A 13,413-nucleotide genomic window follows, 5' to 3' on the forward strand; every position below is an offset into this window, starting at 1 on the left:
CCGTTTAAGATGGTGACCACAATCCCGTGGACGGTGCTTCTGACCACAGTCTGGAAGGAGGGGGCCAGCAGCCTCCAAACAGGGGACCTTCACAAACCTTAGAGCCCATTCAGCCTGCACATCTGAAGAATACTATGCATGTCTTCTCTTTCACTATTTCCCTTCAAATGATTTCCCTGAAAATCTAACCAAGGGCAGGAAAGAGAGGAGTGTAGCAGTGGACCGTCGGCCTGGCCACCTTCCCGTTCTCATCAAGCACCTGCCCGTTTCCTGCCCAGCTGCAGAGGGCAGCTCCCCCCACACCAGGAGTGATACCCCGCCCGCTCCCTCCGCCGGTCTGCCCACCTGGGTTTACCCACCACTGCGCACCTGCCTCAGCTCCGGGCACATTGGATGCCGTCTCCGCCCTCAGGAGGACTTCGCCTTAGGATTGGGCCTGTCTTTCCTTTCACCATTACCTCCTGCTTCCATTTCTCCACTTAACAATTCTTCACCTATTTACTTTTTTACTTATACCCATGATTATAATCACTATTGCAAAAAAAGATCAAGTATAAACAACAAATTAAATTTTATTAAGACTACACCTACCTCCAGAGACTGTTACACTATTAGAATTTCACCTAGATCTTAATTTAAAATATAAGTAGGAATATACAGTGAATAATCTACATAGGAGTGGCCCAGCTAGTTTGGCTCAGTGGTTAGAGTGTCAGCCTGTGGACTGAAGGGTCCGGGGTTCGATTCTGGCCAAGGGCACGTGCCTCAGTTGCAGGCTCAATTTCTGGCCCCTGAGGGAGGCGACCAGTGGATGTGTCTCTCTCACATCGATATTGCTCTCTCTCTCTCTCTCTCCCTTCCACTCTCTTGGAAAAAGAAATGGGAAAAATATCTTCGGGTGAGGGGAAAAAACAAAAAAACATACATAGTAAAGTTAGAGCAAATTTAAATGCCTACTTTTCTTTTCTTTTTTTTTTTTAAATATATCTTTATTGATTTCAGAGAGAGGAAAGGAGAGGGAGAGAGAGACAGAAACATCAATGATGAGAGAGTCATTGATCGAGCCCACAACCCGGGCATGTGCCCTGACCAGGAATTGAACCCTGATCACCTGGATCCTAGGTTGACGCTCAACCGTTGAGCCATGCCCGGCCAGGCTTTTTTCCTTTTCTTTTTCTTTTTCTTTTTCTTTTCTTTTCTTTTTTTTTTTAAATAAATGCCTCCTTTTTTGTCCAAGTTCAATATTATGATGTCACTTTCTTGTTTCTGATTATCCCTCTCTCTTTAGGTGGAAATGAAGTTTTAAAAATATATAGATGTACTTTCCCCTTTATTTTCATTTTAGCCATGTGTGTTTATACTACAAAGGAATCCAACTTATAACATAATGACAGTTCTGAACTAAAAGTATGGGGTCAATTAAATGCTGTCCCAGTGCCCCCAAATATGTGCAGAAGGACTTACAAAAATTGCATCACATATGTACATCACTAGTGCACTAATGAGGTTATAAAAACAATGTGTATCATCTCTCTCATTCACTGTTCTCATCCCATCAGGAGTCTGTTCAGAATAATTTCTCTTACTTGAAAAGCTGCTTACAGCTCCTGGTGACCCCAGATGGCTTGGGAGTAAGAGTGGCTTTCTTAGTGGCCCAACCAGCAGCTGGTCTGGCCGGTGATTACCTGCACAGGAGTGGCGATCTTGGTAGAAGCCATCGCCACAGGTGGGCACACACTGCCCATGCCGCATCAGCAGGGGAGGCTGGCAGGAGGCGCACTCCAGCCCACTGGTACACGTGGAGCACTGAGGCTGGCAGGCTGGCTCCGGACAAGGTCGGGAGAAAGAAAAGGGAAGCTCTGGTTAGCTCAAAGACATCACCCCAGAGTCAGTTCCTGCAGAGCCCAGTTCTGAGGTTCTGGGGTCACAGAGGACAAGGCAAGAAAATAACTTAGCCTTCATTTATACAGCACATATTTCATGCCAGGCACTGTACAAAGTGCTCTACATATATGAATGCATTTCATCTTCACGACAACCCTATGGGGTGGATATTATTAATCCCAGTTTTACAGATGAGGAACAAACTCAGAGGTTAAGGAACTTGCCCAAGGTCACATGAAGCTGGCATTGGAAGCCAGGCAGTTTGGTTCAGGGGTGTGTTCCTTTCTTTTTATCCATTAGCCCCCAATATCTTTCTCACTCAACCATTTTACAAAACTATCCCTGGCCTCCACAACCTATAGCAGATATATAAATAACCTGCAAACAGTCTGAAGATCATGAATCAGGAGAGAAAGTAAGAATAAGTGAATAATTGCAAAAATAATAAAAGCAGTTAACTTTATTGAGCAGTGACTATATCCCAGACATTATTCTAAACACTTTACATATTAACTCACTTATCTTCACCAGAACCCTCTGAGGAAGGTACCAGTATTACCCTACTTTACAGATGAGAACACTGAGGCACAAAGAGATTAAATACTCACTGCCAGTATATGAACCTACACACTCTTAAATTCATAGTTAACCCTATGAGTCAGAGACAGAAAAAAAAGTAACTATAATTTGTCTTCAATTACACGAAGTTTTCCCAGGTAAGTTCTCCTTTTCACATGGGTAAGAATTCTAAAATGCACATGGACCCGTTTTGGATCCTCTGGTAAGAACCCACGAGAGAGAAGCTGTATTACTAATTACCAGTGTGATGCTGAGAAAGCCAGTTGATTCTCTGTCCCACAGGTTCCACATTTGCAAAATGAGAAAGTTCTAGTAAGTGATCTCAAAGGTCTGTATCAATTCTAAAGTTCTATCTTGGATTCACTGCGTGTCTTAATAAATGACACCAAGCATCCTGATCTTACTATCCTTGAAAGTCTTAAAAAATGAAAAATCCAGCCATGACTACCTAGCAAGCGTCTACCCTCCCCATCACCTATCTCCTAGTAAGCGTCAAAATATTAGAATATTAGAAGAAAGAGACCTGCAAAATATTAGAAGAAAGAGACCTGCAGGTAAAGAGGCCAAGTAACCTATGGATGGCTTTACTACCTACTAGTGGTTTTTGGAAGTTGTGCGTTTCCTGCATCCATGACCCCCTCCTGACAACAGTCAGCCCCTGTCCACCTCTGGACTCTGCCTAGAGCCATACCTAAACAGAGAGCACCGGCTTGGTAAAATCCTGGGCCACAGCTGTGCACACACCGTCCATTCCGCAGCAACTTCGTGGGGTCCTGGCAGAGGTCACAGTGGTCTGGAGATTGAGAGCAGGTCAAGCAGTCTTGGTGGCAATAAACTACAATCAAAGACAAAGAAGAAAACTCAGTAAAGACCACCTGATTTATTTCTTTTAAATCCTTCTGAAAAAGAATCTCAGGGTATATGGAACAGTGTAGAATATGAAGAACAGAAAACTCTGTAACTTATGTATGAAAGCCTCCCAAATAGAAAAAAAGTGATTTTAATGTGAGAGTGCCAAGAATCTCTCCTTATCTGAAATGATATCACTGTCTCCTGTAGCTTCAAATTGAAGATGCTAAAAACATTACCAGACCAGCTCTATTAATGCTTCTACCTGCAGGAATGCCTCTTTAGACAGGAATGACTAGCTCTACAATATATGACTTAAACAGATTCAATCATTTATGACTTTTCAGATATTCTTAAGCTCTGATGTGCATAAAAAGTTAAGGCATAAAACAATTTTAAAAAATCGTTATTTTCTTTTATAAAAATTCAGCCAGTTTTCTCCTTTTTCTCCAAAATTTCAAATCTCATTGCCAATAATTGGGATTAGCACTGAATTTAACAGTAATTGTCAGCAAAGAACTACTTTCAGGTTTTGAAGTTGTCAAGGACCTGATTTGCAAGGTGTGGTGTATTACAATGTGCTAAATGTTTGTTTTGGAAAGCCCAGAGAGGCACTTTAGTGAAGGTAATGTAATTAAACCATAAAGTCGCTTTGCTTTTCCTGTGATAAACTCTTCACAGAAACACTGTGATTAGCCAAAATAAGTTGAGAGCTACAAGAGCAACTGCCAATGTGAAAAATTGCAACCCACAGATGAAAACAATTAATTATGAAATATGAATGGAAGAAAATGTCACTTCTCTGAGAGACGAAGCTCATGGGCAAATTATTGCTCAGCCAGAGTAACTCCAGTGCTTGCCAACAATTATTAACTGGAACTAATTCAACCCCAGGTGATTTGAAAGCAGAGTTGCAGAACAAGTAGATAAAATTTTCTTTTGGAAGAAATTAATGAGTCTTTAAACTTCAAGAACCCTTTTAAGAACTCTAAAAGGAGCCATCTGTTGAATAGCTCACCTTAAAAAAAATGGACATCCATAACAAACTTTCAGCAATTGTCCTTATAGCTTCAAAAGTGAAACAGTCCTAACACATATAGTTGCCTTTACAAGTTTTCAAAAATTATGTTGTTTAATTTTTTCACAGTAATTTTGTAAGGTAGATAAAGCACATTCACCAACAAGAAAATGAAGATTTAGAGAGGGCCAATGACTTGCCCAGAGGTCATCTACCCATCATCAGTTGAATATGGCAAATACATGGATCAAGATTAATTAACACCATTTGTTGGAAAAATCTGGAAGAAAGAAAGAAACAAACCAACAGGCCCAGTGGGTGGGTTGCGGGGGGGGAAAGCAAGGGGCTGGGGAATCGGAACTCTCTGAATTTTTTTATAGTAAAACCATCTCAGTAAAATAAATTAGACACGGACCCACCTGACGTGCACTCCGGGCAGCACCGTCCCTTCACCGCCTGGGCTAGCGTGCCCACTGGACACGGTGGACACGAGGGCTCGTAGCAAGTTACCTGAGCCGCGCGGCACTCGCACACCTTGCAAGGGCCGTCCTCCCACCTGGCCCCCTCCTACGAGAAACAGTAAAGAAAGACGCTGTTGGCAGAGGGCAGAGGCTCAGAGGCAGTTCCCGATGGAGAATCTGTCATCTCCGCGAGGGACAGAGTGCAGGCTCCTGATCAGCAGTATGTCAAACCTAGCTCCGAAACAGGTCAGGAGGAGAGGTGTCCTAAATGTAAAAGGGCAGCATTTCTCCTTCTTTGTTTTTAATTGGTTTATTTTAATGTGGAACCCAAGCAGAGAGATAAATTGTGATAGCCTTCTGGGGCTACCAGGATAAGCAAGCAGCACAGAACACTTGTTTCTCAACCTATCTCACGGACAAAACACCACAGGGGCTTACTCATTACCTAGTGATTAGCAGGTACATTAAATACAATCTTCATAACAGTGGGAAGTTGGTTCAAGCCAAGAATTTCCTCATGGTTGCTGCCGTAAGAGTAACAGTGGAGTCACTGCGTTCTTAAAGTGAAAGTTTGGGCAGGGACCTTTTAGTGGGCTGTAGATGTGCCTGCCATGGGCTGCCTCACTCTAAAATATTCTCTTCAGCCAACCAAACCATGTTAATAAACACTAGTACTTTGACAGAGAATCCAATGTAAATTATAAAGAGCTTATTTATTTATTATTAATTTATCGCTTCCCACTCACCCAGGATATAAGAAAGAGACAAGGGTTCCCACCAGAATGTTTTGGGGTGATGAAGGAGGTAAAACAGGTGAGACTAGAAAAGCATATTTTAAAACAAAGATTTGGTATAATATTTATTAAGCCAACTGATATTAAAATTCCAAACAATGCGACAGTATTTAGCAACACTGAATGATAATATTATAATAATGAGAAATGCTGCCTTGAGAAAGCAAAAGTGCTTTCTTCCATCTCAAGGCAGACCAGACTCGGCAGCCACCACCGCTGCGGGACTGCTTGAATAAACAAACACGCTACATTCTCCCTTAGAAAGAAACTACACAGCACTGTCCTGCAAACAACACAGAGGGCAGGAACACCTGGCACTGCCTGGAGCGTGGACACTCTCAAGACCCGAAAAGCTCTCTCTTTAACGTTTTGCGGTACATAAAATTGTACTTTAGACTTAACTGAGATTTTTTAGGCCAGAAAAAATCAGGAGAAAATCATCACAAGAACAAAAAAGGATCTGCGCAGGCCCTTGTAGTATTAATGACCAATTATGGAAAAAAAAAAATAAGCTAAAGAAAGGAGGAAACGTTCAATGAATCAAAGTCTTAGTTATCACTAAGATTTTTAGTCCTAGGCCACGGCCATCAAACATGACTGTTAAAAACACTAAAGCAGTGAGGTTTCCCCAGAACAGCCTAGAATAATTTTATAAATATCTATATAAAGTTAAAATCTATACTTACTGGAATACGTTTAACTTCACTCACATTTGAGGACATCTAGGAACAAAAAGAAATGTATTTATTATACCACTAAAAACGCCATTAGGCTGATCTGTTTTTTCATTAGGAACTATCCATTTTCCCCCAAGTGACATGCTACATCATTCGCCAGTTATAAATAGGAATAAAACCTATCTTTCTCGAAAATAAGAAAAGCATACCAATATGAGGTGAAGACAACTGCCCAGGAAATATTTTTAAATTCTCATTCTCGCTTTGTGTTTGAGCACTTGACTTCCACTCCCCTCGACAGGAAGGACTTCACAGTCAGAAGATCTAAGCTTGCAAGGTTACATTCTTGAATCTTGTGTGGCACTAGGTAAAGCATTATGGGAATTTGTACTTATTTTAAAAAATTTGCTTTACTTCAGTTCCACTGGGCTTAATTTATCTCCCAAAATGAGCAGGAAAATTAATACTCTGATTGAGAAAATACAGATTCAACATTTATAGGGAACCTTTAATCTCGCAAATTCTTAAGAAAAGAGAATGACTGACTATGAAACACCACTATTAAACAAACAACGCCAACAACATAACAACAATAATATCATTTTAAAGCTGTTTCTGTGTGTCAGGTATGGTTCTAAGTGCTCTGTACATATCATCTCAATAGAGCCATGAGGTAAGTACCATTTTACAGTTAAGGATAAGTAACTTGCCCAAGGTCACAGTGTGTGGCAAAGCAGGGATTTCAACCTAGTGCCTGTGCATTAACCCTACACAATCCTGCTCCTCAGCAGATGCAGGACACCGGTAGGCTGACAGATGCAATCCACCCGAATCACAAAGGAAAAGTGTGCAGGAATCAGTTCACAAATCAAAGTGTTGAATTGTAATTCTTATAATCTTGGTCAACGAAACAGTTCTATTTATGATCAAGTGGCATATTTTAAGAACAAAGTGAATTTATTAATATTCCACAACCTCATGTGGAAAATATGGGCTACATGAATAGAGTGAATTTGAAGAGATTAAGATAAGTATGTGTGTGTTTTTCCTTTGGGTATACAATAAAAAGGTACAGGTACAGGGAGAAATAAAACCTTAGCAAACAGAGTTTCAAAACACATCTAATCCATCAAAATTCTTTCTGCAAAATAAATCCAGAGCCTGATCACGTTTCACCACTTCCTTCCTGGAACAAGCCACCATCACCCTTTCTCTGGACTAGAGCAAAACTCTTCTAACTGGAACACTTACTTCCAGCCTCACCCCCTCTGTCACTTGCCCAAGTAGCAGCCCAGGTGATCCTCTCACAAGAAGCCAGATCACAGCACTGCTCCGCTTACTACCCACCAGCAGCTGCCATCTACACCGGGGTGAAACACACCTTTATCATGGCATCCAGGCTACTACTGAACCTCATCTCCACCTCCCTTCCCCTCAGTCACCTGGTGTTAGCCGGACTCATGTTCTTGCTGTTTCTTAAACACACCAAGCACACTTCTGCTTCAGGCTTTTTATGCTTGCGGAGAAATTTTGCTCAGATTTCTCTGCCTGAGAGGACTCCCCAATCACCTTATGTAAAAGAGCACCTGCCTCCACCTGGGTACTCTCTAGCCCCATTAAGCCACTTTATTCTCTAGACAGTACTTGGCCCTCTGTGTCCCCACATTAAAACATTAACTCTGTGAGAGCGTGGACTCTCCCTGCTGTGTCCACGTCCGTATCCCCAGTACCTGTCACATAGTAGGTCCACATCACATTTGTTAAACAAATAAACAGGTGAAAGAAATGAGAAGGTCATGCCCCCTCATTAAATAAATTTTGAATTATTAATTCTTAATAGCTTTCAGCTATTAGCCTAATACTCACAAATTCTGCATTTTCTTCATAAACACAATAGCCACTCCTCGAAACGCATTCAGGACAGCATTTTCCATCTAAGTGAATTAATTCTTCACCCTGTAGAAGTAAGGGTTGCAGAGAGACCTATCAGATGAACGTCCCCACGTCGAGGTGCTACCTTTCGAAGCAGCTGGATGCCCTGCCTGGAAGGCAAACCTTGAGCGCTCCCCTTGCCTCGGCCCAGGACTCATTTCCCCTCTGAGTGAGAGTCTAGTCAGGACAGTCCCTGGGCACCCCCAAGGCTTTTCCCTCCAGTTCTGGTGCTACCTGCGCACAGAGCCCTCCACAATTTCGTGCCCACGACCAGGAGTTCGTGTGAAAAAGGAGAATGGCCAAGGCCAATGCTGTGGTCTTGGAGGCTGCGAGCTTCAGAAAAGAATCAGGCTTTCCTCGGTGTACAAGGTTTCAACTCGTGGTTCGGTTTCATTTACGGCGCTCAAATCAAACCAACGTTTTCCCTTGAATACAACACCGGACACATCCCGTATGCACAGGTGTGGTCTCAGGCACAAGTGAAACAGCAGAGCAAAAACTGTTCAATACGCCCGAGCTGTTATCTAACTTCCGTTATCGCTATTTTAAAAATTATAAGAGGAAGGGAAGGAATGCCACACTAGGAGGCAGATGTTTAAATATACCTTTATTGATTTCAGAGAGGAAAGGAGAGAGGGGGAGAGGAGGAAAGAGAGAGAGAGAGAGAGAGAGAGAGAGAGAGAGAGAGAGAGAGAGAAATATCAATGATGAGAGGGTCATTGATCGGCTGCAGCCCGCAACCCGGGCATGTGCCTTGACCGGGAATCGAACCCCGATCACCTGGATCCTAGGTCAATGCTCAGCCGCTGAGCCACGCCTGGCCGGGCAAGAAGGCAGATGTTTAACCTTCAAAGTCTTATCGTTTCAACTTCCAAATACCAGCAATTTCAAAATTCTTATTTTTCATTACAAAATAATAAAAAATGCTTACTACAAAACATTAAATAGTACTGAATTTTATAACTTAGAAAGTATAATTCCACTGCAGTTCTACCTCCCAGGGAATCTCCTGTTAAAAGTACAATCTCTGTTTGCAATTTTTTGTTAGATACACTAACATCTAATGTCTATGAGCTAAAGAGTATTTTAAAGCACTTTCTACCTTGTAAAGATATATCTATTTTCTAAAGAATGGCAGTATTTCTTTAAATGAAGACATTATTTAATTTAGAATCTATATTACATCTAAAGTGCAAAAACCACGTTAGGTAAAAATTGAATAATGTAAGATAGCATAAACAGAATAATCACAATGATATTTTATGCTTAAAACACTGCATGAAAGAAAAATATGAAAAGAGCATTGATTGCTTTGAATTATAGCATTATGAATGGATTTTAAAGCTCTTCTACTTTCCTTAAGTCTTCAATTTCCTAGAATAAAAATATATCATTTTAATGAAGGAAAACAAAGTTTTAAAAGACACACAAAAATACAAGAGTGATTGTAACTTTTTAGTCTCTAAGGAGTTATTTCAAAAAGAAGGGCATTCTATAGATCGCTGTCCATCAAAATCTAATGCCAATCAGAGGCCAGTGGAGAGCACTGGGTGCTGTAGACAGCAGACGTATTTACATATAAATTGTTCTGCAGAAACGTGACAAATGAGCTAGTAGTGAAAGCATAACCCAGAAACACAGTGAAATTTGCTTTCAAAGCACATAAAGGGGTTTATAGGCATGTAATCTAAGGTGCTTAAAACAATGTTTTGAAACAAGACGGAGTATGTGTACTTCTATTAAAGACAAAATGCATGAGAATCTTGAGTGCCCACTACAATACATACAGACAGCACTGGAAATGGAGTCTGCATCACCCCAATAAAGCAAAGACGGTGGCTGTTCTGAGTCCAGATGCTCCTGTAAATAACAGCAGGTCCTGCTCCTGAGGAGCAAGGACCCAGTTTTGGTGAGGTGGGAATTTCTAAATAGATTTGTTATTTATAGAAGAAGCCTGGATGCCCCAAACTGTGTCAGTTCACTGCGGTGGGGATCTTGCTCCAATTAGCTTTTGACTTTTGCTTTGAAAAAAACTGCTTTGTGAAACAAGACTAATTCTTTTATTTTTGAGAGGATTCTGCTGCAGAGGCCATGTGAAACCTGCTTGCCCCTCCCCAGTGAAACACACCTATATTCACCCACCAGATAAAAGTCTCTGTGGCTCCACACACCTGCCCACTGGAACAGGAAACACTCTTCTGAGAGGCTTTTCCTCTACTGGAGAGGGGAAGGAACCTCACTTTTATAGCATGCCTAACCTCGCCCCTGCATTCTGCTACAAGCTTCCATCAATCCCCCTACAATTTTATGCTTCATATACAGGGTGGGGCAAAAGCAGGTTTATAGTTGTGAGTGCATGAAACAGAGTTTATTTATTCTTGTATTATTATTTATTAATTATTGTATTATTTTCCACATGAACAACTATAAGCCTACTTTTGCCCCACCCTTTATAAATGCTAGGTCCTTTAAAAAAGAAAAGGTAATTTGACTTCATCTGAATTCATCTTCAAAGAAAACACAAAATACAAAAAATGAAAATCATCATATTGTGCTATGTTACTGTTGATTTATTTATGTTCCAATGTCTAGGGTTTTGATTTGTCAAAGACAAGAGTCATACCATGTGCTCCTTTTTAAACAAAAGTTGTGTGCTAATTTCAGTGTTCTTCAGAATATTGCTGTTGATAACCAATGTGATAATTACTACAACTGTGAAGCTGCACAATTTGCCTCCTCATCTAGGTGTTTACTCCTATGTACCTTTGTGGATGTGCAAACACTTAGACTTAATCCACCCTTGGTATCCAAGTTTAGAAATCTAATGACCTTGATATTCTAGAAAAGGCAGCAAATAGGGGAAAACTGAAAAATACCAGTAATGTATTTTCACTGCCTTGCCAGACATAGGTATTTTCTTCAGGTGATCCTAATGCATTTAATTCATACTTCCATAATTGTTGGTGCTGCCACATATTATAATTTCTGTCTATGTATCTGACTTCCCCAAAGGTTGGGAACTCTTAGATCAAAATGTGTCTTGTTCACATTTGTATCTCCAAGTAAAAAGAAGTTGGGAACTTAGCACGCCCAGGCTTTTCCAAGGTCACTAACCATACTAGCAAGGTTAGTGTGCCCAGGCTTACCCAAGGTCATTAACCAAGGCCATTAATCACATAAGTATGGCACAGAAAGAAGGCTAAGGGATATTCTTTATAAGATTCAATTTTGGTTAAAATTTCACTTCTGATAGTGTTTCTAATTTAGAACCCAGTGCCTTAAATGAAATTTAGGAGCATGGATGAATTCTGAAAGAAAATAATTTAGTTGATTAAAAATCTGAAGAAATAAGCTAAAGGCATTAAAACTCCTCAATTCATAAAAGAGAAAATGAGGTGGGGGTGGGATATGGAAGTAGAAAGAGATGAGGTTGGGCTACAGGGTGTCTTGAGGAACATTGAGGCCCTTTCCACTTACATCAGCAGCTGCTCCCCATTTTCCCTAAGAACAGAGAAGACCTGGCTTACACTGCCACAGGTAGGTGTCACAAGGCACAGGAAAACACCTGGAAAGTCACTGACATTGGGAGTAGAGGATCAGATTATTTTCTTTAATGTGACTCTTTGTTCAGACCCAACAAAAGAGGTGGCTGAAGGACTCACCCTACCATGATCATCTCTTCCAAATTTTCCACAAACCCCAAGATCTGAGACAAATTAAAACCTTGGGAAACAACCCAGCATCCTCTGGGCAGACTGCCGAGGCTAGGAAGCCCAGCCTCAGCCAGAGAAAGGGGCCCTGATTAGGGTTTTTCTCATCTCCATCCAACCATTCTGACTCCCCTGACATAATCAAAGTAAAGAAATGAAAAGGCGTGTGGGGGGAAATAAATCTGCAAGAAGCAAGACCCTTTTTACTTAACCATGTCTCAGCTCTGCCAGGACTCAGAAGTAGGAGTCAAAATGAAAAACAACCCTGTCACTGACAGCCTGGTTTGAGAGGTTGCGCCTCCTCCGGCTCAGTGTTGGGAGGAGCTGAGACTCGGGGAGGAAGAACTAGAAAGAAAAATGGCTTCAGAGACACCCAGTGCCTCAGATCTCCCCAGTGCCCCTCTTCTCCTCACGCTCACAACCCTGAGGGAGACTGGTGGGGCGGATGGGGGGGGGGGGACAACTGTAAAAGCAATTTGTTTTGCAGTGGGCAAAAACTGAGTTCAAAGGGGGGGAAAAAAGCGACTTCCCTACGATATACTGTAGTGCAAACAGAGGCTACTTTGTGAGATGCTTCTAGAAATTCAGCAGACAGCAGAAGTCAAAAGAGGTCAATGGGGTTAATTACTTATGAGCCTCTCCCATTTAAAACAAAAACAAAAACCCATTTTATTCCCTTTCCTGAGCCACAGGAGCAGCCCCGGTGCTGGTGTCCCTTCTGCTTAAACGCTGCCAGTGGGCCGCAGCAGAAGCTGGCGGAGCAGCTGCCGCCTGTGTCACAAGCAGGGCCAGCTGGGCAGGCGGCCGGCGACGAGGCCCAGCTGCACCGGCCACAGGCTCCGGTCCCACAGCGTGTCCTTCCCCTTCGTGTGTCTGTCTCAGGGCTTCCAATCTGACCAGATGCACCGAGAGCCAAAAGCTCCAGGGGCCTGTTCCGAGGGTCTGAACAAAGGGTGACATCTACTTTACCCCACAGTCTCTGTGCTAGAAGGCTCCTTGAAACCTGAGCGTCCCCCTGGCGGGTCCCTCTGCTGCCAGGAAGCAAGGAGCAGGGAGGGCCTCTGTCCCCTTGGAGAGCGCTATCCAGTCCCAGGGGAGATGCCCTGCTTCTTACCTGGGCGCACTCCACCTTGGCACACTCTCCGGGGTGGCAGGTCACTCGGCCGCGGTCGCACAGGCAGAACTCACAGGCCGCGCCCTTCCACACCTCGGCCTGGTGCCGCACAATCCCGCCGTGTGAGCAGCTTCGAGCAGGAGACACGCACTCCTCACAGCACTCCCCGGGGCGCTGGGCCCTTCTCTGACCCTGGGGAGACAGAGAGAAGGGCGGGTGAAGGGTGGCTCAGGAGAGCAGGGACACACCCGAGCCAGTGGGGCAGGAGGGCACAAAGCACCACCATACTCTGCCCCCTCCCCACCCAACCAGCCAGGCGAGTCCCTCCCCGCAGCCCTCCTTCCTGGAAGCAGACCTTTCACATCTTTATCTAATACACTAAACAGTATAAAGCT

At 42.7% G+C, this 13,413-nt stretch overlaps 1 protein-coding gene across 1 annotated transcript in view; it reads right to left on the reverse strand.

Moving 5' to 3' along the window:
• Positions 1-13,413, reverse strand: part of FRAS1 (Fraser extracellular matrix complex subunit 1) — a 402,680-nt gene that overhangs the window by 214,350 nt on the left and 174,917 nt on the right. Inside the window, exons 9-14 of the mRNA XM_087826788.1 lie at positions 13,019-13,210; positions 8,129-8,218; positions 6,272-6,307; positions 4,750-4,897; positions 3,155-3,298; positions 1,686-1,820 (exon numbers count right to left, since the gene is read on the reverse strand). Coding sequence (XP_087682914.1) covers positions 1,686-1,820; positions 3,155-3,298; positions 4,750-4,897; positions 6,272-6,307; positions 8,129-8,218; positions 13,019-13,210 — 745 coding nt within the window. The remainder of the gene's footprint in view (positions 1-1,685; positions 1,821-3,154; positions 3,299-4,749; positions 4,898-6,271; positions 6,308-8,128; positions 8,219-13,018; positions 13,211-13,413) is intronic.

Source organism: Miniopterus natalensis, chromosome 1 (genome assembly GCF_054644295.1).
Source record: "Miniopterus natalensis isolate mMinNat1 chromosome 1, mMinNat1.hap1, whole genome shotgun sequence".
Classification (NCBI taxonomy): domain Eukaryota; kingdom Metazoa; phylum Chordata; class Mammalia; order Chiroptera; family Miniopteridae; genus Miniopterus; species Miniopterus natalensis.